General features: G+C 37.0%; 1 protein-coding gene across 3 annotated transcripts in view; it reads left to right on the forward strand.

Annotated features, from left to right (window-relative positions):
- LOC128660289 (probable acyl-CoA dehydrogenase 6) overlaps nt 1-15,795 on the forward strand; it is a 754,599-nt gene extending 738,804 nt beyond the window's left edge. For all 3 annotated transcript variants that reach the window (XM_053714056.1, XM_053714055.1, XM_053714057.1), the window contains one exon: nt 15,609-15,795. In XM_053714056.1, coding sequence (XP_053570031.1) covers nt 15,609-15,702 — 94 coding nt within the window. In that variant the 3' untranslated portion in view covers nt 15,703-15,795. The remainder of the gene's footprint in view (nt 1-15,608) is intronic.
- Nucleotides 15,796-25,350: the final 9,555 nt, after the last annotated feature.

The following is a 25,350-nucleotide window of genomic DNA, read 5'->3' on the forward strand; positions in this document are numbered from 1 at the left end:
CTATATGAAGAACATTGGAATGTAAAATATTCTTAAATACCTTTGGCTTTAGAGCTGTAGGTTTAATGCGGTTGGGTTAGCTCAAGCAATACATGTTTATTTTTATTAATTTTTTTTATTTTTTTTTACATGGATTAGAAAGAAAGAAAAAAAATCCTTAAGAAAATGTATATCAGGATAAAAGACAGGGAATTCAGCACTCTTTTTTTCAAAAAGATTTATTAAGCTCATCAAAGTATAATAAGGAGTATCCAAAGTAGAAGCTATAGTGGCAACAAGAGAGGACAATCTCTGGCACTAGGATTTTCAAGACTTTATTGTCTCAGATAAATACAGACAGTAAGTCGATATACAAATGACCAAATAGTGTATATATCAAAAGGAAATTAAATAACAAAAAAATAATATACAAACCTGACCGGTCAGGGGTAAATGTGAATGCATGAGCCTGATACATTAACTAACCAAAAGTTAGAAAGATATAACAATTTTACAGCAGAGAGCTTGACCTGCTGTCATTATATCATGACCGACATAGATATCTCACTGTATGAACAGCAATGTTAATATATTTCATGGGAAGCCTTTGTCAGACTACTACACCCTGCTGCAGACGGCACCTTCAAATGTAAGGCTAAATGCCGGGCAGGTATAGAGATGGGATCTAAGTACAATGCGCCCCAAAATATAGTACAAATAAGGGCAGTACATTTAAGGCATAATCATAGCAATGTGCATACATATATTTGCTGAGATATATTAGTGAGGAGCAATTATCAAACTACTACACCCTGCTGCGTTCGGCACCTTATTAAATAAGGCCTAATGCCGAGCAGGTATAGTAATGGGATCTAAGTAGTTAATGATAATGTGCCTCAAAATATGTACAATCATCTGTAAGTAAGCAAGCAGCAGCATAAAAAGAAGCAAGGAAAGTTACTCGGCAGGAATGAGTGATAAGCAGGTGGTAGTGTATTTTTCTGTCAGTCGCTGTAGAAGTCCCTTGCAAGAGATCTTTAATGCATGAGAATGAAAAAGTCATGAAAGGATGACAAGCGAAATGCAAAATAAAGGATTGCTTGTTAGTTTTGCATGATGTTAGTATGTCTTTAGCAATACTTAAAGATAGCAGTCTCCTTGAGTACTAAGGGACTTGTGGTTTAACCCTCACAACCGGGTAGCGATATCCAGATCAGATGTAGATGTGCCTATCAATCAGGCAGAAGATATAATAACATACGACCTGTCTCCTGTACAATCCTAAGACTGATGTTAGGTAGGTAGTCCTTGATGGTTTCCCAGGGACATCATTCAAAATATCCTTCGTGAGCGTTAGCTTGCAATGTATCCGTTCAGTGGCGTTCACACAAACCACATGTTCCGTGTCAGCTTGTCCAATGCCGACGCGCGTTTCACCCGCTGGGTGTGTCGGGCTTCGTCAGTTCGTAATGACGTAGGGAGCATCTCATCTCCCTTTTAAGCTTAGTAATTTACACGCCCCTGTTGGAAAATTTTAAAACATAATGGTGCTAACAAAGATAATTAAAAAGAGCGAACTCTCTATGTAATCTCTAAACTCTAACAATAGTAATAGTGCAGACATAGCAAACCTGGCTTATAAACCCAAATGGAAAGATAGATATATATATACAAATTAAGTCATAATTTGGTCATGTATTTTTCAAGATAGATTTGTGAAATTTGCTAACAAAGATATGCCTAAGACATAAGGGACCCTAAGTTTAGAGTACTCAATTGAAAAAATATATTAGCCATATTGCAGGTATAAAAGACTAGTATAGAAAATTAAGAATAGAATAATAATTATACCCATTCCTTGTGTAAGTACTCTATGGAGTAATCATTACATCACTATATGGTAAACACATGTCTGATAGAGAGGAATAAGGATAGGGTTATAACGATACCTTATAAAAAACAGGCCATATCTATTCTGTCATTTAACCCATTGGGTATCTGGGTTTGTAGGATTGTGATCCACCTACATTCTTTCTGGAGGAGGACTTTATCATTGTCACCCCCTCTGTTATTGGTAATGCCTCTGTCAATACCAATGAATGAGAGAGAATCACGGTTACAGGCATGAATTTCTTCAAAATGTTTGGCCACATTGCTTTTGGGATTTTTATATTTGATGTCATCCCTATGCTCTGTTATCCGGTCTTTTATGGCTCTCCTGGTTTTACCCACGTAACCCAGTACTGAATGTAATGTGGTGTTTCAGTTTGTATATTTTGCCTGTATGGGTTGAAAACATTTTGGTTTTCACCATGTATTTGCACGCCACACATCTTCCACAAGGATGATTTCCAGTGGATCTATGTGTGGTAAGCCAATCTGTTTGTTTTTTGAGTGACACATACTGACTTCTCACAAATTTGTCTCTGAGGTTAGGTGCCCTTCTGGCAGTGATTGTGGGGTGATCTCCTACTTCTCTAGATACCCCTTCATCACTCGTTAGAACGTGCCAGTTTTTTTCCAGTATCATTCTCAGGGCTGTCCAGTGACAGTTGTAGTCTGCAATCAGTCTGATTGGACCTTGTTTAGCTTTTTGTTTGGGCATAAGAAGTTGTTCTCGGTTCAGATGAGCTGCTTCATTTAGAGCTCTATTTACAACTCTTTTGGAATACCCCCTGTCTAGAAAACGTTTATGCATCTCTGTGGCATGCTCATAGTATTTTGTTTTAGTGGAACAATTATGACGTAGTCTAAGGAACTGCCCCTTAGGTATCCCCTTTTTGAGATGGTCAGGATGGTGGCTTGTCGCAAGAAGCAAGCTATTAGTTGCAGTGGTTTTGCGAAAATTTTCAGTCACAATAGAGCCCTGATTGAGATTAATCTTAATATCCAAAAAGGATATTTCCTCCTTACTGCTTTGCAGTGTGAGAAAGATATTTTTATCATTTTTATTCAGAGTTTCTACAAAGGCAGAAAGGCCTATTTCAGAGCCCTCCCATATGAGGAAAATATCATCCACATATCTAAGCCATATGTGGATGTTCTCCTCAAAGAGAGGGCTCTGGTAGACATCCTCCATCTCCCAGGCTCCCAAATGAAGGCAAGCATATGTGGGGGCACATGTTGCCCCCATAGCTGTCCCTTGCTGCTGTACATATACTTTGTTATCGAAGAGAAATACATTATTTGTCAATATAAACTCCAACAGCTCCATGACAAAGTCAGTGTGCTGTTGTGTTTGTGTACCTCTCATCGTGAGGAAGTGGTTGCATGCCTTCAATCCAACATTATGTGGAATTGACGAATATAGTCCTTCCACATCCAAACAGGCCATAATAGCACCTGGAGGGACTGACAGATTGTCAATTTTCCTTAGAAAGTCAGCCGTATCCAGGATATAGGATGGTAGTGCACTCAGAAATGGCCTAAGAAAGTAATCTACATAATTGCCTAGATTTTCAGTTAAACTGCCCATAACATGTTTATTTTTGTTTTTAAAGCATGCTAAATTAAAGTCTATGGGGAGATGAAGTTAATGCGTGCGCAATATCCAAAGTCCTTAAGTTAGAGCGGGTTTCGCTCGCACACAATTTACGTTCATCTTCCAATATGCGCGCTAACCCGCCCGCGTTCAAAGTTTACTTCCAGTGGTTTGCACGCAAGTAAAAAAATATTTAGCGTGCCACTTGTAATCTTGCCAAGTATGTATATTTTATATGATACCATGAAGAGTTGGTTATGTTGAGTTTGAGGATTGCATGATTCTGTATCCCAAACGTGATTTGTTTTTTGTAGTGTAAATCTTATTTTGTTAATATATATAGCTTTCACTTTTTTAAAACCGATTTTATCCAGGAATTTAAACATATGCAATTGTATATTTGACCTTCATTTGAATTATTTCCCCTTAGAACAATATGTATACATTTTATACAAAGGCACCTTGGTTATTTTCCTAGTTCATCAATGACAAAGAAATATTGACATGTGACACATACTGCTTTTATAAAAACTTGCGGACTGCAACAGATTGACTGTTTTTCAATCTGGAAACTAAAGTAAATGAATCTCTGTGATTTACACAGCTGAAAGATCGTACCATAAACTGCCAGCTCGCAGTGATCAAAAGCATTTACTTAAATAATGTATAAACATAAAACTAAAAGCAGAATCACAACATCAATACAACAACCTCAAGGGTGTGATTGCCATCTTATTGAGATGATTAATGTTCCTCATATTAAATGTAGAGTTTCTCCAACTGGGTCACAAAACGAGAAACACTGCAAGACAAGAACAAATAAACAGATAATAAACAGATCACATAACAAATATTACGACACGTGTATATATGAAAGAACACATGCTTATGTATGTTCATTATGATTATTTAAATATGTAATAGTTTTTTAAATGCTTTTTTTAACCCCTTATCCCAATCAGATGTAGATCTACATTATGTAGTACAAAACCCAGAGTACTGCATAACGTAGATCTATGTCTGACATGTTGGAAGACAGTGACACTGTCTGTGTCACTGTCTGAAAAGATCATCCGTTGGTGCCAGTAGGAGGTGTGGGAGGGAAGGTAGGAGGCATATGGGTGGCACAGCAGGGAGGGGGGATTTAGGGACAGGATATTACACTACAGAAAGTAAGTTTTAAAGGGAGAAGGAGGGATGGGTCGCTACACTACAGAGAAAGGGGAAATCAGATGGGGGGGGGACCCTAAATAACGATTGCAGGGAATGTGATGGGGGGGGAAATATTTAATAAATATAAACTGGGTACTGACAGACAATACCTAAGATGGCTGATACTATTTGGAGGGGGGTGTTAGAGAGCTGTTTGGGAATAATCAGGAAGGTGCATACTGACAGATTGTCACTACCTAAGATGGGTGTGTGGGGAGGATCAGGTAGGAATCAAGGAGGTGGGAGGTGTCAAGTGGGAGGATAATTCCTACTCTACAATCCTATTACCATTAACAGCTAACTAATTAACCCCTTCACTGCCCGGAATTTCGGAAGTGTTGTGCGCACCTGCAATTAGTGGCTTTGTAATTACCAAAAAGCAATGGCAAAGCCACGCATGTCTGCTATTTCTGAATTTAAAGGATCCCATAGAAGCTTTTGCAGTCATTTATTTTATGACTGCACAAGCAGTATGTAAATAATTTTATTGAGACGTTGTATTTCTATTTCTGAGGACCCCATGTGAGAAAATAAAGGTTCTTTTTAAATCTTGGAGGCTGGAATATCTTTTTAAATTAAAACACTCAATTAAAAACAACCAAAGAATTGGAGGCCTATTCCTTAATCTTCAGTAAGCCTTTGATATGTCAAAAGTATTTAGAAGGAAATTGTATAGGTAGGAAGCTATACTTATGACCACTATTAGCAAAGTCAATAGTTAGTAGGGAGGATCAATATTACAATATCAGGCACAGTATATGCTATGATGATGTAAAGTACTAATACACTATGGGAGTCATCATATATAGTGTTATAATGCCACTTAGTGTCAAACCATGATAGACTCATATAAGAATAAATGTTCAAATAAGAAAGTTTGTTTTGTTATTTTATTTATTCAGGGTGTTGTCATAAGTTCACAATCAGAGATCTTAGTTTCAATATTGTGTTATTGTTGGGGGTTTTTATGTAACACTAATGACACTCAATAAACATAGAAAAAGTGATATTTATGATTGTGTGATATCACTTTATTTGTACATATAACATCACATTCATGTTATTTTTTAAATATACACAATAAAAGTTACATTTTAAATTTCCCAATTTCTCCACTTCTAGTCCAGGCTTAGAGTGCTATATGTGCAGTCTTTGGAGAGGTCTCTTCCTCTTTTCTGTCTAGTATATTACACACTGCACAGCACCAACTTTTCTGCTACAATAAGTATGTAGACATGAACATGGTTTATGTCAGCTAATATAAATATAGAAAAGGTTGCCGGTGTGGTGCCACTGTATTTGCGTTGTAGTGGAATATCTTTTTGTTGATTGGATTGAATTTTGGACGTGGCAGGTCCTTTATTCCGTGCCCCACAAGCCTAAAGACAGGTGTGCTGTTTTCCAAACCCTTTGAGTAACTCAGTGTATGACAGAATCAGAAAGAGGCTCCCATTGGAGTCTATGGAAGCGCGCTCTCATGAGCGCAATGCTTCCGTGCAATGCGAACCCGAGGTCGTGTTTGCATAGCACCGAACTCATAACACCAGTGCACATTAGCGTGTGCTGATATTACTCAGTTGAGCGCAAATATTGCTTTAGCATAATCGCTATTTTGCGCTCAACTCGTAATCTGGCCCATATAGTTGTGGTAGGTAAATGAAAAAACAAGGATTTATTGCTGTTTAAGTGGAGTGAATGCAAAAATGCTAAAAAATTCTCGGGTATTTTGGTCAAACTTTTTTTCTGAAATTCCCAGTAGCGAAGGGGTTACATTTTGAATACAGCAACAATATTGACTGACATTTTAGTAATTTTAATTAATAAAAATAATAGTTTAGGTTAAGTATGTCATTATGTAATTTTTGTTACAAGATTAAAGGGATAGTCTACTCCAGAATTTGTAATGTTTCAAAAGAAAGACAATCCCTTTATTACCCATTTCCCAGTTTTACATAACTAACAATTATATTAATATACTTTTTACCTTTCTGATTACCTTGTATCTTGTTATTATCCCCTACTTCTTCTCAATGTTCTCATAGCTCTCCGGTATTCTTTTTAAGATACCTAGGAAATTTTGTATTCTGTCACAGTTCTTTGGCCAACTGAGTCATTGTAAAATCCTGATGGTATATGAACTAAGTTAGTGCTTTTTAAGTTCCAGGCTCATTATACTAAATTGGTTACCATGTTCTTGTCTTCAGTGGCAGACATATATTCTTCCTTACATACATTAACTAAACTGTGCCAGTTAAATGCTTGAGTTAGCATCATTTAGTAGATTTATCTTAAAGACAATGCTTTCTCAAACCTAAGCAGTTTTTTTCCTTACCTTTGTCTTCATATTGTTAAGCTTGGTACTCAACCACTAATATGATGCTATGAGAGTGTGATATAATACTAGATTAATATTTACTGATATTTTTTCACATAAAGTAGAATCATCTGAAGGCATTTTGCTTTCTTTCATGTAATTAGCAAGAGTCCATGAGCTAGTGACGTATGGGATATACATTCCTACCAGGAGGGGCAAAGTTTCCCAAGCCTCAAAATGCCTATAAATACACCCCTCACCACACCCACAAATCAGTTTTACAAACCTTGCCTCCTATGGAGGTGGTGAAGTAAGTTTGTGCTAGATTCTACGTTGATATGCGCTCCGCAGCAGGTTGGAGCCGGTTTTCCTCTCAGCGTGCAGTGAATGTCAGAGGGATGTGAAGAGAGTATTGCCTATTTGAATTCAATGATCTCCTTCTACGGGGTCTATTTCATAGGTTCTCTGTTATCGGTCGTAGAGATTCATCTCTTACCTCCCTTTTCAGATCGACGATATACTCTTATATATACCATTACCTCTACTGATTCTCGTTTCAGTACTGGTTTGGCTTTCTACAAACATGTAGATGAGTGTCCTGGGGTAAGTAAATCTTATTTTCTGTGACACTCTAAGCTATGATTGGGCACTTTTTTATAAAGTTCTAAATATATGTGTTCAAACATTTATTTGCCTTGACTCAGGATGTTCAACGTTCCTTATTTCAGACAGTCAGTTTCATATTTGGGATAATGCATATGAATCAATCAATTTTTTCTTACCTTAAAATTTGACTTTTTTCCCTGTGGGCTGTTAGGCTCGAGGGGGCTGAAAATGCTTCATTTTATTGCGTCATTCTTGGCGCAGACTTTTTTGGCACAAAAATTTTTTCTGTTTCCGGCGTCATACGTGTCGCCGGAAGTTGCGTAATTTTTGACGTTTTTTTGCGCCAAAAGTGTTGGCGTTCCGGATGTGGCGTCATTTTTTGCGCCAAAAGCATTTAGTCGCCAAATAATGTGGGCATCTTTTTTGGCGCTAAAAAATATGGGCGTCACTATTGTCTCCACATTATTTAAGTCTCATTATTTATTGCTTCTGGTTGCTAGAAGCTTGTTCACTGGCATTTTTTCCCATTCCTGAAACTGTCATTTAAGGAATTTGATCAATTTTGTTTTATATGTTGTTTTTTCTATTCAAATATTGCAAGATGTCTCAGATTGTCCCTGAGTCAGAAGCCACTTCTGGAAAAACGCTTAACTGAGTTTTCAGTTCTACCAAAGCTAAGTTCATTTATTTTAAATGTTATAAATGTTTATCTTTAGCTATGGTTTGTATTAGTTATTATGATATACTTTTACATGCAGATTCCATTAGTATTTATGCTTTATACATTTCCATTCTTAAGTACAAGAAATGTTTAGAAGATTTATAAGAAATATTTTTTCTGATTAAGGCTTTGTCTGACTTCGTGCCTTCTAATACAATTTTTAGGTCTTTTTCACTTCTTTTTTAATTATTGAAGTTTCAAATGACCAACAACATACTGATTTATCCTTCTCTGATGATGATTTTTTCTCTTTCAGAAATTCTCTTCATCAGATATTGACACTAACAAATCTACTTTTTTATATAAATTTATTATTATTAAATTACATTTGTTCTTTGTTGAAGAGGTGTTGATTATTTTGAATATTAAGGTAACTAGTTCTTTTAAACTAGCTGACACTATTTCTGCCTTTTTATTCTTCTGTGATTTCAGAGGTTTTCTTTTCAATTCCCCATACTAGGGAATGGAATAGGCTGAGAATTTTCTTTTATTTTTAAAACTATATTCTTTGTCAGCAGTTAAATTTATTTTGGAGGGTTCTCCAATTTATTGGAGCTATCTCTACTTCTACTAATTATGCTATTGTTTTTTTAGCAAAATAGTATTTATTTTCCTTTATATAGTTGTATCTTATTTATAGAAAATTATTTAGTTTCAGGTACTTTTCTTGGTCCTGTGATATTGCAATTGCTTCATTTTTTCTGTTTACTTTAAGATCAAGTATCAGATTATGATTTATTTTAGCATTGTTAAAGGGACAACATTTACTAGACTAGGTGCTGTTGCATTTGTCTTGTTGTTTTGCATTTTGCAAGTCCTCTGTTTTGACTGGTCCTTTAAACTGGACTATCATGCTAATGATTTCATTTGTGTCTTCATTTTATTAAATATATTCGCAAATGAGGGTTAATCTATGTCTTTAGCTATTTTAGCTAGAAGAATTTTGTGATTTAAAAAAAAAAAAAAAGAAATCCATATTTCTTTTGTTCTAAGATATTCAATTATAATTGGATTCAATTCTTAACTGTTACTATGGGCTTCAAGATTGAGTTCTAAGACTAAACTTTAAGCTTATACTAGTTTGGTTGTTCTTATTAAGGAACGAATTCCTGAGTTCTTTCCCAAGTAACATGTTTATAATTGGGGTTCGAAATCAGCTCCCTAATATTGCGATGTACGTGCCGTATTCCAGCTTGGCTGGTAAGGGGCAGGTTAAGACTTTTTTGAAATTTATTTGGTTCTATTCTGTCCAAATTTCTTTGATTTTATTCCAGTAAGGCTAACACTTTCTTTCAGTGTGTTTCTGTTCTATATTTTGGATACTGTTGAAGCATGGCTGGGTACCCATGGGGTTCAAGCGCTGCTCAGACCTGGAATCTTCTGGGGTATTTCTTCCAGTTCTTTTTCTAAGAACTGGGTTTTGGAGTTTTATTCAAACTATTCTGCCTTTTTATGGTCATTGATAGCATTATTTGTTTTCATTAGATACAATAAATGCATATTCTTCATTTTTCTGTTTTCATTCAGATTATTTCCTGTGGATGCGGAATCTCATATGTTTCACTTGCTCTTCAGGACATAGTTAGAGGATCTTTTTTTCAAAAGCTCTTGATTCCTCACGCAAGGGTCACCTTTTTTAGGTTTCCAGATGGTTTATGTCACTATCTTTGTCTCTATCAGACAAGGGACAGTTTGTATTGGGTTCCGTTTGTCGGTACCTTTAGTCTCTATTATTTCCTTCAGTTGCTATATATGCATAGAAGTTTTAACAGCATTGGATTCATTTCCCTTTGCTCATTTTCAATGGAAAAATCCTTTCCAGCTTTTTATGAGTGTTGTTTCTTCAAGAACATGGTTGGAGGATCAATTAACCAAAAAGTTTGTTGATTCCTCAGACAAGAGTAACCTTTTTTAGATTTCCGGATAGATTCAGTGTCCATAACTCTGTTTCTGTTGGATTAGAGACGTCTGAAATTGGTTTCAGCTTATCGAAACCTTCAGTCTCAATCATTCCCTTCGGTAGCCTTATGCATGGAAATTCTGGGTTCTTATGACTGCTGCATTGGACGTGTTCCCCTTTGCTCATTTTCACATGCGACCTCTTCAGCTCTGTATGCTGAACCAGTGGTGCTGGGATTATACAAAGATATCTCATTTAATATCTTTAAAACTGATTGTTCGACACCCTCTGACGTGATACAGACCACCATCGTTTAGTTCAGGGGGCTTCTTTTTTTCTTCCAACCTGGACTGTGATCTCAACAGATGCAAGTCTGACAGGTTGGGGAGCTGTATGGGGGTTTCTGACAGCACAAGGGGTTTGGAAAATCTCAGGAGGTAAGATTACCAATTCAATATTTTGGAACTCCGTGCAATTTTCAGAGCTCTTCAGTCATGGCCTCTTCTAAAGAGAGAATCGTTCATTTGTTTTCAGACAGACAATGTCACAACTGTGGCATACATCAATCATCAAGGAGGGACTCACAGTCCTCTGGCTATGAAAGAAGTATCTCGAATTCTGGTATGGGCGGAATCCAGCTCCTGTCTAGTTTCTGCGGTTCATATCCCAGGTATAGACAATTGGGAAGCGGATTATCTCAGTCGCCAAACGTTACATTCGGGCGAATGGTTTCTTCACCCAGAGGTAATTCTTCAGATTGTTCAAATGTCGGGACTTCCAGAAATAGATCTGATGGCCTCTCATCTAAACAAGGAACTTCCCAGGTATCTGTCCAGATCCAGGGATCCTCAAGCGGAAGCAGTGGATGCATTGTCACTTCCTTGGAAGTATCATCCTGCCTATATCTTTCCGCCTCTAGTTCTTCTTCCAAGAGTAATCTCCAAGATTCTGAAGGAATGCTCGTTTGTTCTGCTGGTAGCTCCAGCATGGCCTCACAGGTTTTGGTATGCGGATCTGGTCCACATGGCTTCTTGTCAACCGTGGACTCTTCCGTTAAGACCAGACCTTCTGTCATAAGGTCCTTTTTTACCATCAGGATCTCAAATCCTTAAATTTAAAGGTATGGAGATTGAACGCTTGATTCTTAGTCAAAGAGGTTTCTCTGACTCTGTGATTAATGCTATGTTACAGGCTCGTAGATCTGTATCTAGGATGATATATTATCGAGTCTGGAAGACTTACATTTCTTGGTGTCTTTCTCATCTTTTTTCCTGGCATTCTTTTAGAATTCCGAGAATTTTACAGTTTCTTCAGGATGGTTTGGATAAAGGTTTGTCTGCAAGTTCCTTGAAAGGACAAATCTCTGCTCTTTCTGTTCTTTTTCACAGAAGGATTGCTATTCTTCCTGATATTCATTGTTTTATACAAGATTTGGTTCTTATAAAGCCTGTTATTAAGTCAATTTCTCCTCCTTGGAGTTTGAATTTGGTTCTGGGGGCTCTTCAAGCTCCTCCGTTTGAACCTATGCATTCACTGGATATTAAATTACTTTCTTGGAAAGTTTTGTTTCTTTTGGCCATCTCTTCTGCTAGAAGAGTTTCTGAATTATATGCTCTTTTCTTGTAAGTCTCCTTTTCTGATTTTTCATCAGGATAAGGCGGTGTTGCGAACTTCTTTTAAATTTTTACCTAAGGTTGTGAATTCTAACAACATTAGTAGAGAAATTGTGGTTCCTTCATTATGTCCTAATCCTAAGAATTCTAAGGAGAGATCATTGCATTCTTTGGATGTAGTTAGAGCTTTGAAATATTATGTTGAAGCTACTAAGAATTTTTGAAAGACTTCTAGTCTATTTGTTATCTTTTCCGGTTCTAGGAAAGGTCAGAAGGCCTCTGCCATTTCTTTGGCATCTTGGTTGAAATCTTTAATTCATCATGCTTATGTCGAGTCGGGTAAATCTCCGCCTCAAAGGATTACACCTCATTCTACTATATCAGTTTCTACTTCCTGGGCGTTTTGGAATGAAGCTTCGATTGATCAGATTTGCAAAGCGGCAACTTGGTCTTTTTTGCATACTTTTTCTAAATTCTACCATTTTGATGTGTATTCTTCTTCTGAAGCAGTTTTTGGTAGAAAAAATACTTCAGGCAGCTGTTTCAGTTTGCTTCTTCTGCTTATAATTTCAGTTTTCTTCATTATAAGATTTAAACTTTATTTTGGGTGTGGATTATTTTTCAGCGGAATTGGCTGTCTTTATTTTATCCCTCCCTCTCTAGTGACTCTTGCGTGGAAGATCCACATCTTGGGTAGTAATTATCCCATACGTCACTAGCTCATGGACTCTTGCTAATTACATGAAAGAAAACATAATTTATGTAAGAACTTACCTGATAAATTCATTTCTTTCATATTAGCAAGAGTCCATGAGGCCCACCCTATTTTTGTGGTGGTTATGATTTTTTTGTATAAAGCACAATTATTCCAATTCCTTGTTTTTTATGCTTTCGCACTTTTTTCTTATCACCCCACTTCTTGGCTATTCGTTAAACTGATTTGTGGGTGTGGTGAGGGGTGTATTTATAGGCATTTTGAGGTTTGGGAAACTTTGCCCCTCCTGGTAGGAATGTATATCCCATACGTCACTAGCTCATGGACTCTTGCTAATATGAAAGAAATGAATTTATCAGGTAAGTTCTTACATAAATTATGTTTTTAAACAAACTTTGATGGCCTGTTGAGCTGAAACTCAGTTATCCTTCCTTCAAGTAGGCTATTGCTTGACTGTGCATAAACTAACTTAAAGGGGAAGTAAACCTAAAAAATAATGTTATATAATTCTGCACATAGCATTATCTTAGCGCTAACATTATACATCTAAATATTGCAGATATTTTATTATAATTTACCATTTTACAGACCGCCGCTCCTTGCTCTACTGAGCGAGTCTGTTTTTTTCTAAACGCATTTGGGCACGCTGTCTAGTCACAGCCGGCCCGATCGCGCCATTAAACTAAATGTAGCTCTCTCCCGAGCTTGGTGGGTAAATACTGGTTGGGTGGGGAGATACTAGCAACCACCAATTTCTAGGAGGTTTTTGTACCCACTTCAGTAGTCAGAGGCCATCTACTGGCTACTGATGTTTTTGTTCAATTTTCAGTTTAATTAAATGAATGTATTGGTAAGTACAAATGTGATAACCACCTGGAGAGAAAAAAAACTAAACATATTTATTACTTTTTAGAGTCTAATACAATGTTTGTTTTTAATTTGGGACTAAAATTTTCCTAAAAGGACAGTTTGTTGTAACATTGGTTTCTCCTTAAAGTGGTAGTAAACTTTGTCCTTTGTCTAAACAGATCTGGAATATTAGCAATATTTTAGATGGGATTAATTCATCAGTTGTAATGAAGATGCTATAACCTACTTTTTAATTTAGCTCTGAAATTCAAATTCTACATGCTCTGGCCGCCCACTTTAAAGGTAATATTTTTGTTGAGCTAACAGTTTGAAATATTCTAAAATCTGCATTTTAGCTACTTTTAAAGTGGCCAACTGGAATTTGAATTTCAGTGCTATATTAAAAAGTAAGTTATAGCCATCTTCAATACAACTAATAAATTAAACTCCTAAAATATCGCTAACATTCCTGATCTGTTTAGATAAAGGGGAAAGTTTACAATCACTTTAATATGTTACCACTTATTGTATCACATGCAGATTATAAAATGTATGGGAAATTGATACTTTGTTTAATCTGTATATGAAATAGCTGTATTTGCTCCTTGAAGCCACACCCCATTAAAATTTGCTTTGCATGCAGGGAGAACAGATGTCATTGTCTTATCATGATCTATAAACGCAAAGGCTTCCTTATCTTCTCTGTCTGAGATAATTGAAAATGAACACTTTATTACATATCGCTCCCACATACCCCTATTGGGTGTGTGAGTTCCAGCGGTATGTTGGTGAGGGCGGGCTGTGAAGTGTGTTTGATTGACACCCCCTCCTGGTGGCCGATTGGCCGCGAGTCTGCAGGGGGCGGCATTGCACCAGCAGCTCACAAGAGCTGCTGGTGCAATGCTGAATACGGAGAGCGTATACGGAGAGCATATTGCTCTCCGCATTCAGCAATGTCTGTCGGACCTGATCCGCACTGTCGGATCAGGTCCGACAGACGTTTCATATATAGGCCTCATTTTCTGTTGCCTCTTCAAAAAAAAATACAACAGATCAGCATGACCCGTATAAATGGGTATTAGGGGTAAAGATGTGCACACTAGTGGTGAGTTGAAATTCAATCTAATCAAAATTAAACTTTCATGATCCAGATAGGACATTACATTTTAAACAACTTTCCAATTTACTTTTATCATCAAATTTGCTTTGTTCTCTTGATATTTTTACTTGAAAGCTGAACCTAGGTAGACTTATATGCTAATTTCTAAGCCCTTGAAGGCTTCCTCTTGTCTGAATGCATTTGACAGTTTTCACTGCTAGAGGGCATTAGTTCAAGTGTGCCATATAGATAACATTGTGCTCATGCCTGTGGAGTTACTTGTGAGAGGGCACTGAATGGCTAAAATGCAAGTCTGTCAAATAAACTAAAATAAAGGGGCAGTCTGTAGAGGCTTAGATACAAGGTAATGACAGAGGATAACAGGTAAGTTAAAGGGACAGTCTACTCCAGAATTGTTATGGGATAATCTCTTTATTACCCATTCCCCAGTTATCTATCTTTTTAAACCATAAAAATTCTGGAGTAGACTGTCCCTTTAACTTACCTGTTATCCTGTTATTAACAATTACGGTAACAAAAATAATGATACTAATAACAATAAACTAAATCACTTGCAGCTTCGGCTAACACTTTTTGTTCTATTAAAACAATATAAAAATGTAAAATATAAAGGTGCAAATGATGTTTTACATCCATATTCTAATATAATTATTGTATCAGTGAAGAAACTAAGTAGCATACAATAAAGGATTATTATTACAATATATAATACAGAGGATATACATGCAATCAATATCCGTTGTGTAGTTGCATCAGTCAATTAATTTACCTACCAGAGTAAAAATAGAAAATCAGACATAATGGATACATTTTATAAGTGCACCCTACTGGTTCCATTTTTCAATTCTTGTTCTCATTATAAGGAAAAAAAGAGAGAAAAAAACTAGCTTCCAATTAGTTCACTGGATCGTGAAAAGAAATGCAGACATTAGAAATAGGTAGTGTGCTCTGTGTTGCATGAACAAATGTGTCCATTTAATATGAAATATTAAAAACATACATCGTAAAAGCAAAACTGACTATAAATGCTATAAAGTTGCAATTCCAACAAATTTGTAAACAAAAACAGGCTTTAACTGTATCATTTTCTTTTTGCAGAGATTCGAGGTTGTTGTCTATAGGAGCCGGAGCAGATGAAGTCATGCTCTCAATCATTTGCAAATATATGGGAACTCTACCAAGCAAACAATAAATCTGCCAGCCACTATATATATATATATATATTGTGCCTTGATTTTCTAATTATTTTGTTTGCGTATTAACAAATAAATTATAACAAAATCCATTCCATTCTTTGAAGTCTATCATTTTATAATGTAACATGACTCATAATTTCAAAACTGCACCCAAATAAACATATGTAATAATCACATTCAGTAGTAAGGGTAGTTTTTTACTGACCTAATTAAGATAAGGTAATTCAAGTAAGATAATTAAGGTAAGGTAAATAAAGGGAAAGTATACTATAAAATTGTTTTTCCCTTACTGTGTTTTCAATTACTTTTTTTACCAGCTGCAGAGTATAAAATGTATGAGAATTTGCTTATTAAGGTTTATTTGTGTATATGAATTAGCTGGTTTTGTGTTTTGAAGCCACAACCTAATAAAATGGGTTGAGCTTGTAGGTATACTCAGATCTCATTATTTTATCACATTGTGTACATATACACTGTCAGAAAAAAATGTGCAAAAATTGTACCTTTAGGGGTACAACAGCTTGTCACTGGGGCAGTACCCTCAAAGGGACACCCACTGTACCCTTTAACATGGGTACAAATTGGTACCCTTGCAGATTGCACTTTTCAAAGGGAAATATGCACCTTTGGTGACTAGATTGGACCTCAATGCTATGGTACCATATTGTACCCCCAGAGGCAGAACTTTTTTTCATTTTCTGCGCTGAAAATTTTTTTAGTGAATTTTTTCTGCAGTGTCTCTAAGGAGCCGGTGTTGCTGTGTTTGTTGCCCTTACTCGGTATGCATAAGGACAGGTTCATGTACAGCCTCTCTGATGTCTGCTGTACGTTCCCACAGTGTCAGTCTGCCTGGAAACCTGCTCTACTGTACTGCTGGGGTCTATCTGCTTTTTTTGGAGGGGCTACTGCTCCATGCTTATACTGCTGATGCATAATATATGCTTCCTAAAGGATGGCACTTAGAAATTAATATATATATATATATATATATATTTATATATAGACATACACACACATTAAAAAAAAAAAAATAATTTAATACACACCCATTTAAAAAAAAAAAAATCTGTTATACATGACAAAGGCTGAAGCTTTTTCCAAATGAGTTAAAGGGATATTCACAGTATTCTGAAAAAGGCTTGGTAAGGGTCCACAACCCCATTATTCCAATACTGTGCATATCTAATTAACTTATTTGGTTAAGTTTTAGCTTCTGTGATTTCTACACACACATTATATACAAGGACCATTTGACAGTTGGAAACATATTTGTACCTTATTTATTGGTTCCTTAAGGTGTAATTATGATCCATTGAGGGTACAACCACAGCAGTTGTACCCTAAGTGTTCACAAACGGACCCCGACCGTACCCTTTTTTCTGACAGTGTACTGCTTATTTATCTTATATCTGTCAGAAAATATTGGGAGAAAAAAGAAGAGGTATTATATATGGCACACTTAAATTAAGATCCTAGAATACTATATTGTGAAGGGTCTGGGAGGATGTATCGAAATAAAATATAACTTTTATTAGTACATAATAAAATAATGAGATATAAAATACATAGTGTAACTATATCCCTACAGTAAGAAAAGGGAAACCAATATGGTCCATCTGTGGTGTGTGGTTTTAAGTCAACAAGACAAAACCGGAACTATTATACCAAAGCCCAAATACTTTCTGTAGTATATATAAGAATGATAATAGATCATCAAACAATCTTTATAAATAAAAAGAAAAAAAGGAAAATTGTAAAAACGTGTTTGTGAGAAAGTCAACACACTTAGCGCACACTTCTCCTATGTTTAGAGGTTAAATAAACATGTCGATAGGATGAAAAAGCATATTCTTTTCTATTAATAAGTGTACCTAGTATGTAGTCTAGAGACCTACGATCTGACACACAGGTAGTGACGGGTATAGTACTGTGCAGCATTACATATGGCAGTTGCCAGGGATAATATATATCATTGCAAGTATGTTTTTAAGCCCTTACTACTTCAGTGGGGTTTGTCTGCCAAACATAGCTAGGAGCACTGCCTTTTAGTGATACATAGGTCTACCTACAAGGATTATTTACGAGAGCTAGCTCCCCTTCCCTATGTCCCCTTTTTAAGAGGAGTTTGTTATATAAAGTTATCTTATATCTGTCCATAAACCAAATAACAACAATTGGAGAGAACAATGGAACGTTAACATTTCATCACCTTTTCTATGAGCTAAAATATCTTATGGTGAACAAACGTACTACATGGTTACTTTTCTAGTTGCTTCAAACATGTAGTGTAATTGTTTATGTATTATACAGAGTGATTCTTCAATGTATTTTCCACAACAGAATATACTTTTTTTCTACCTGGATTAGAACAAGTTGCTTACATATCTAGAGCATGAATGAAATCTGTAAAGGGTATTTGTCAGAAATAATCATTATACACAACAACATGTGTACATATAGCTATGCATGGAGATCTCAGTTTTGATATACTACATAATAATGTATTATGCTCGTTATGTGGCATATAACCAATGTGATTTGCCACAAGATGTAAAATTCGCTAGAGATATAGAATTTATAGGAGCAACATACTTTTAAGTACAGTTGCCTCAGACCACCATAGGGGATTTTTTTTTAGCAAGGAAATGGACAATCCTGTTTGTGGAGTAATATTGCGTCATAGATAAGTGCATGTAACAAATCACTGAAAGCAGAAGTAAGCCAACATCCAACACTAAGTAAATGAAATGGTATAAAGATGAAGGGGAAAAAAAGCTTAGTGTAATATTCATTGATGTTTATTTAGGTAGTGGAAGTTTAATATAATGGGCATGCTAAAATCTGCATTTTAAAAAGATACATGCTTATTATTGCTAATAAACTCACATCAAATTATCCAACTCCTTCCCTTTTTTTCTTTAAATCTATTTTAGGAGAGGCGCCATACCTGGTTTTAGTTTATTTCAGTGTGCATTGCTTACATCCCATAGTCAGCATTTGCAAAGATTAAATGTGGTATAAGTGCAAGCCAGCAAATAGCTGATCTTATCCAACACTGTGCATGCCTGGTAATAGGTATACAGCTTTAAAGTAAGTGATAGGTCGAACCTAACATAAATTCCTCATGTTCTCAGTCAGTTTATACCTCTTGATTTGTTGTTCCTGTCTTGGTTCCTCTTCCCCTTCTAGGTTTAGGAGAATGGATGTAAGGCAGGGGTTATAAACCTTGGCCCACCACAGGTATTGGAACTATATTTCCCATGATGCTCAGCCAGCTTAAAGCGTCTGAGACTCATGGGAAATTTAGTTCCAAAAAATCTGGACTGCCAAGGTTTAATCCCAGTATGTCAGTAAAGACCAAGCAAAACTTGCTTAATTTTTAATTAGAAACCTGTGTGCAAAATGAATAGTTATTTAATACTAAATTCAAAACTAAAGAGTTACCACCCACCCCACCCCCTCATATTTGTTTGTTGTTGTTTTTTCCCTTTATTTCTGAGAAATGGTTACAGCTGAAATTGTTTATTTTTTTCCCCAAGTTAGATTCCATGTGCTCTTTTACTAATTTGCAGATTTTGGACGATTTGTCTAAGGTTCACAACTATTTCCAGATTATCAAAGTGCTTTTAATATCCTTTTCAAAGATCCTTTGGACAAATAACTCTTATTATGAAAAACAATTTCTTTCATGTAATTAGCAAGAGAGTATTGCCTATTTGAATTCAATGATCTCCTTCTACGGGGTCTATTTCATAGGTTCTCTGTTATCGGTCGTAGAGATTCATCTCTTACCTCCCTTTTCAGATCGACGATATACTCTTATATATATATACCATTACCTCTACTGATTCTCGTTTCAGTACTGGTTTGTCTTTCTACTATATGTAGATGAGTGTCCTGGGGTAAGTAAGTCTTATTTTTGTGACACTCTAAGCTATGGTTGGGCACTTTTATATAAAGTTCTAAATATTTGTGTTTAAACATTTATTTGCCTTGATTCAGGATGTTCAATATTCCTTATTTCAGACAGTCAGTTTCATTATTTGGGATAATGCATTTGAATAATCAGTTTCCCTGTGGGCTGTTAGGCTTGCGGGGGCTGAAAATGCCTCATTTTATTGCGTCATTCTTGGCGCTGACTTTTTTTTTCACCGGAAGTTGCGTCATTTTTGACGTTTTTGCGCCAAAAGTGTCGGCGTTACCGGATGTGGCATCATTTTTGGCGCTAAAAGCAGGGGCTGGGGTTTTACTCAAATCTTTTCATTGTACCAAAGAAGGAGAATTCCTTCAGACCAGTTCTGGATTTAAAAATATTGAATCATTATGTAAGGATACCAACATTCAAAATGGTAACTATAAGGACTATTCTGCCTTTTGTTCAGCAAGGGCATTATATGTCCACAATAGATTTACAGGATGCATATCTGCATATTCCGATTCATCCAGATCACTATCAGGATTTTTACAAAGGTTCTCGGTGCCCTTCTGTCTGTAATCAGAGAACAGGGTATTGTGGTATTTCCTTATTTGGACGATATCTTGGTACTTGCTCAGTCTTCACATTTAGCAGAATCTCATACGAATCGACTTGTATTGTTTCTTCGAGAACATGGTTGGAGGATCAATTTACCAAAAAGTTCATTGATTCCTCAGACAAGGGTAACCTTTTTAGGTTTCCAGATAGATTCAGTGTCCATGACTCTGTCTCTGACAGACATGAGACGTCTAAAATTGGTTTCAGCTTGTCGAAACCTTCAGTCTCAATCATTCCCTTCGGTTGCCTTATGCATGGAAATTCTAGGTCTTATGACTGCTGCATCGGACGCGATCCCCTTTGCTCGTTTTCACATGCGACCTCTTCAGCTCTGTATGCTGAACCAGTGGTGCAGGGATTATAAAAAGATATCTCAATTAATATCTTTAAAACCGATTGTACGACACTCTCTGACGTGGTGGACAGACCACCATCGTTTAGTTCAGGGGGCTTCTTTTGTTCTTCCGACCTGGACTGTGATTTCAACAGATGGAAATCTGACAGGTTGGGGAGCTGTTTGGGGGTCTCTGACAGCACAAGGGGTTTGGGAATCTCAGGAGGTGAGATTACCAATCAACATTTTGGAACTCCGTGCAATTTTCAGAGCTCTTCAGTCATGGCCTCTTCTAAAGAGAGAGTCGTTCATTTGTTTTCAGACGGACAATGTCACAACCGTGGCTTATGTCAATCATCAAGGAGGGACTCACAGTCCTCTGGCTATGAAAGAAGTATCTCGAATACTGGTATGGGCGGAATCCAGCTCCTGTCTAATTTCTGCGGTTCATATACCAGGTATAGACAATTGGGAAGCGGATTATCTCAGTCGCCAAACGTTACATCCGGGCGAATGGTCTCTTCACCCAGAGGTATTTCTTCAGATTGTTCAAATGTGGGGACTTCCAGAAATAGATCTGATGGCTTCTCATCTAAACAAGAAGCTTCCCAGGTATCTGTCCAGATCCAGGGATCCTCAAGCGGAGGCAGTGGATGCATTGTCACTTCCTTGGAAGTATCATCCTGCCTATATCTTTCCGCCTCTAGTTCTTCCAAGATTCCAAGATTCTAAAGGAGTGCTCGTTTGTTCTGCTGGTGGCTCCAGCATGGCCTCACAGGTTTTAGTATGCGGATCTTGTCCGGATGGCCACTTGCCAACCGTGGACTCTTCCGTTAAGACCAGACCTTCTATCGCAAGGTCCTTTTTTCCATCAGGATCTCAAATCCTTAAATTTGAAGGTATGGAGATTGAACGCTTGATTCTCAGTCATAGAGGTTTCTCTGACTCTGTGATTAATACTATGTTACAGGCTCGTAAATCTGTATCTAGGAAGATATATTATCTTTACATTTCTTGGTGTTTTTCTCATCATTTTTCTTGGCATTCTTTTAGAATTCCTAGAATTTTACAGTTTCTTCAGGATGGTTTGGATAAAGGTTAGTCTGCAAGTTCCTTGAAAGGACAAATCTCTGCTCTTTCTGTTCTTTTTCACAGAAAGATTGCTAGTCTTCCTGATATTCATTGTTTTGTACAAGCTTTGGTTCGTATAAAACCTGTTATTAAGTCAATTTCTCCTCCTTGGAGTTTGAATTTGGTTCTGGGGGCTCTTCAAGCTCCTCCGTTTGAACCCATGCATTTGCTGGACATTAAATTACTTTCTTGGAAAGTTTTGTTTCTTTTGGCCATCTCTTCTGCTAGAAGAGTTTCTGAATTATCTGCTCTTTCTCTTGTTAAGTGTATTCAGTCCACGGGTCATCCATTACTTATGGGATTATATCTCCTTCCTAACAGGAAGTTGCAAGAGGATCACCCAAGCAGAGCTGCTATATAGCTCCTCCCCTCACATGTCATACCCAGTCATTCTCTTGCAACTCAACTAGATAGGACGTTGTGAGAGGTCTGTGGTGTTTTTTTTTTTTTTTTGTTTGTTTTTTTTTTTATTGAGGTTTCAAAAAAAAGAAGTAATACAAGCATATTATTGCACAGGATGTAACGACAAACACAAAATTAACAGTTAGGTAGGCACCCTAGAACATCATCCATTAAAAACACATATTGCTTGAAAATATAAATACACTTTGAGTAATGTACCTCAGTTTTCTGATAGATCAAATTCTCCTGCATAATAATAATATATGATATAGAATTAAATTGTTCTCCCCATAGAACTAACAAGGTCACTCTTGGACCTCCTTGCCTGCATTATATATATGTTTAGGGGACTTTTAGAAGGAGAGAAAATAACAAATAGGCCTCTCTTGGGCCTAACAATTGAAATAGTATGGTAACGTTTCAAAAAGCTGGTGTAATATACTGACAAAAATATGGAGCACTAGTAAAAATAACACCAAGGGGAACACTTTTAACCCAGGATGTAAAAGAGCGACAGATCAATCGTGGGGTATCCCTACAGATGCTCAGAAAAGAATAGTACAAACAAAAGTCGTTTATTATATTATTCCCTAGTAATATGGAAGCGCGTATAGTATTAGCAGTCTGACACTAATCTGATAGGGTATTAAACTTGTCTTTTAGCATGAGGAGAAATGCATAGAGCAAAAATTCCTCCTAAGAAGGGGCAGGGTTATTTGGCGTGTTGCTCATATAGAGAACTTTTCCAATTTACATAGTGAGACTAGGGGAAACACTAATCCTGTATAGAGAAACCTGAAAGTTATCTAGCATATGTTGGAATAGCCATGGATTTGCTCAATGAGAAGAAAGTTGCGGTTAAGCTATGGAATCCTTACTCTGGAGATATGGGATTTATTATAAGCTTGAGGCAATGACCACCATATAGGGCTGACTAGTTGCTATGTGATCAGTAAAAATAGCACTAGCATGACTACACCTCAGATTTTCTATTGTACTAGGGCTGAGTCTAAGAACCTCATGAAATAAAACTAAAAATAAAATTTGTGGATCTCTTCAAGGCTAAAAGGATAAATTAAGACATTAAGTTAGGGTCTATAAGTGACCAGAGTATAGTTATATATTTAAAGTCAAAAATATCTCTGAATTAGGCTAGACAAACTAAACATTTAAAGATATGTACCTCTGCAACCCCATAGTTTCTCAAAAGTTCAGTGACCTCAGAGTACAGAGAATATAAAAACTGTGTCTCATTAACTTCAGACCTAGAATTAGTTCCAAGCATTTATAGTCCCTACCAAGGCTTCTAAATCTTATAAACTATACACATATGAATCAGTATGTAAACATATATAAAGAAATACATATGGACCAAAAGGCTATTAAACAGCTGTGTAACTAACATTAACAGGTTGTGTCCTGCATCTATATGTACATTAACACATAACATTACCACTCAAGGCTAGACACTAAATAATAACTGTGTTGGATAAACTGTGGTATAATTAGTCCTAAAGAGAGGGGTCTACCCAATTCCCTGTGGCCATACTTCCACGTAAGGTAAACAGTCCGGATCAATACCAGAAGTAGGCCCAGACAGATCTCTCCTCTTAAGTACAGTACCTTTACTGACTGAAAAGTCATATTGGACCTCTGATCTCTTTTGTTCACCTCTCATAGCCCTCTGTTTACGCAGAGAAACAGATATGGGCTTCCTTAGCCGGGAGTTGCGGTAAGCCGCATTGCAGACATCAGTCTCTGGATTCACTTTATCAGGATCCGACTTCTTGAGAAGCGAACCGGTCTCACGGGGGCGCATCCCCGTGGCTCGACCAACCGCCTCTGTTATATCCACTGTAAGTAGCGCATTTAGGATTCCTAGGGGCTTTTCCTTGCATTTCCCCTTCTCATCTTGTCGGTCACCCAGACTCCAAGTATCAGGGCTCTCAACTAAGCGGACAGCTCTAAATTCTCCCTCCGGCCTCTCAACAGGGGTGTAATCAGTATCGATCCCCTTTTCACTTTTTACAGCCAGTGCCACACTTGTGTAGGAAGCGATCCGGCGAAACTCCGTCTTCTCTAGGGGACAAAAAACAGCATTCTCCTGAACTGGAGTGTTGCCTGCTAAAAACACTTTTGGCTTCTCGCAAGTTAAAGTGTCCAGTCTGCCCTCAAGCTCATATGGAAGGGTCATTTGCCAGGAAGCAATTGCGAGGTCTTTAGCCGGGGCAATGAATACCTCTCTCAGAGTCTCTTCTATAGCAGATTGGAAAGCGTCCACGAGACTGCTTAGTCTGGACTCCATCCACGCTGTATGCTCAATAACTGTCATCGATTGCCGTTCAGGCACCTTGTCTGAAAAATGTTCCCAATCAGTAGCTTGTCTCAGCTCACAAGTAGATATAATTAAGGTCGCTACAGCATATACAGCTGTACAAACTGAATAATCAGATTAATAGGGGGGGTGGATGAAGGTCCCGGCCCGTTCTAGGCCTCCGCTGCGCACTTCATCGAATCAGCTGCATAACTTCAATGTATAAGCATAAAAGTTGTTCAGAACAAACCCCAAGTAGGATTGCAGTCTATAGCACCAAATAAAGCACTCAAACTGTAGTTAGGAGGAGTAATAGACAGCGGATCCATTAACTCCTATATGCAGCTGTAGCTGAAAGCAGCCATATTAGTCGGTGGTTGGACACGCCCCCCTGTGGTGTTTTTTATACTTAGTTTATTTCTTCAATCAAAAGTTTGTTATTTTAAATGGCACCGGAGTGTGCTGTTTGTTCTCAGGCAGTATTTGGAAGAAGAATCTGCCTGCGTTTTCTATGATCTTAGCAGAAGTAACTAAGATCCACTGGCTGTTCTCGCACATTCTGAGGAGTGGGGTAACTTTCAGAAAGGGAATAGCGTGTGGGGAATCCTGCAAACAAGGTATGTGCAGTAAATTATTTTTCTAAGGAATGGAATTGACTAAGAAAATACTGCTGATACCGATGTAATGTAAGTACAGCCTTAAATGCAGCAGCGACTGGTATCAGGCTGATGAATGTATGTATAATAAGTAATTTTCTAAGGAATGGAATTTGACTAAGAAAATACTGTTAATAGTGAAGTATTGTATAATCCTTAACTGCAGTAGAAGCGACTGGTAGCAGGCTTATTAATAACACTACCTAACTTTTAAAGTGTATGAAAACGTTTACTGGCATGTTATTCGTTTTTTTGTGAGGTACTTTGGTGATA

Source organism: Bombina bombina, chromosome 5, assembly GCF_027579735.1.
Source record: "Bombina bombina isolate aBomBom1 chromosome 5, aBomBom1.pri, whole genome shotgun sequence".
In the NCBI taxonomy this organism is placed as follows: domain Eukaryota; kingdom Metazoa; phylum Chordata; class Amphibia; order Anura; family Bombinatoridae; genus Bombina; species Bombina bombina.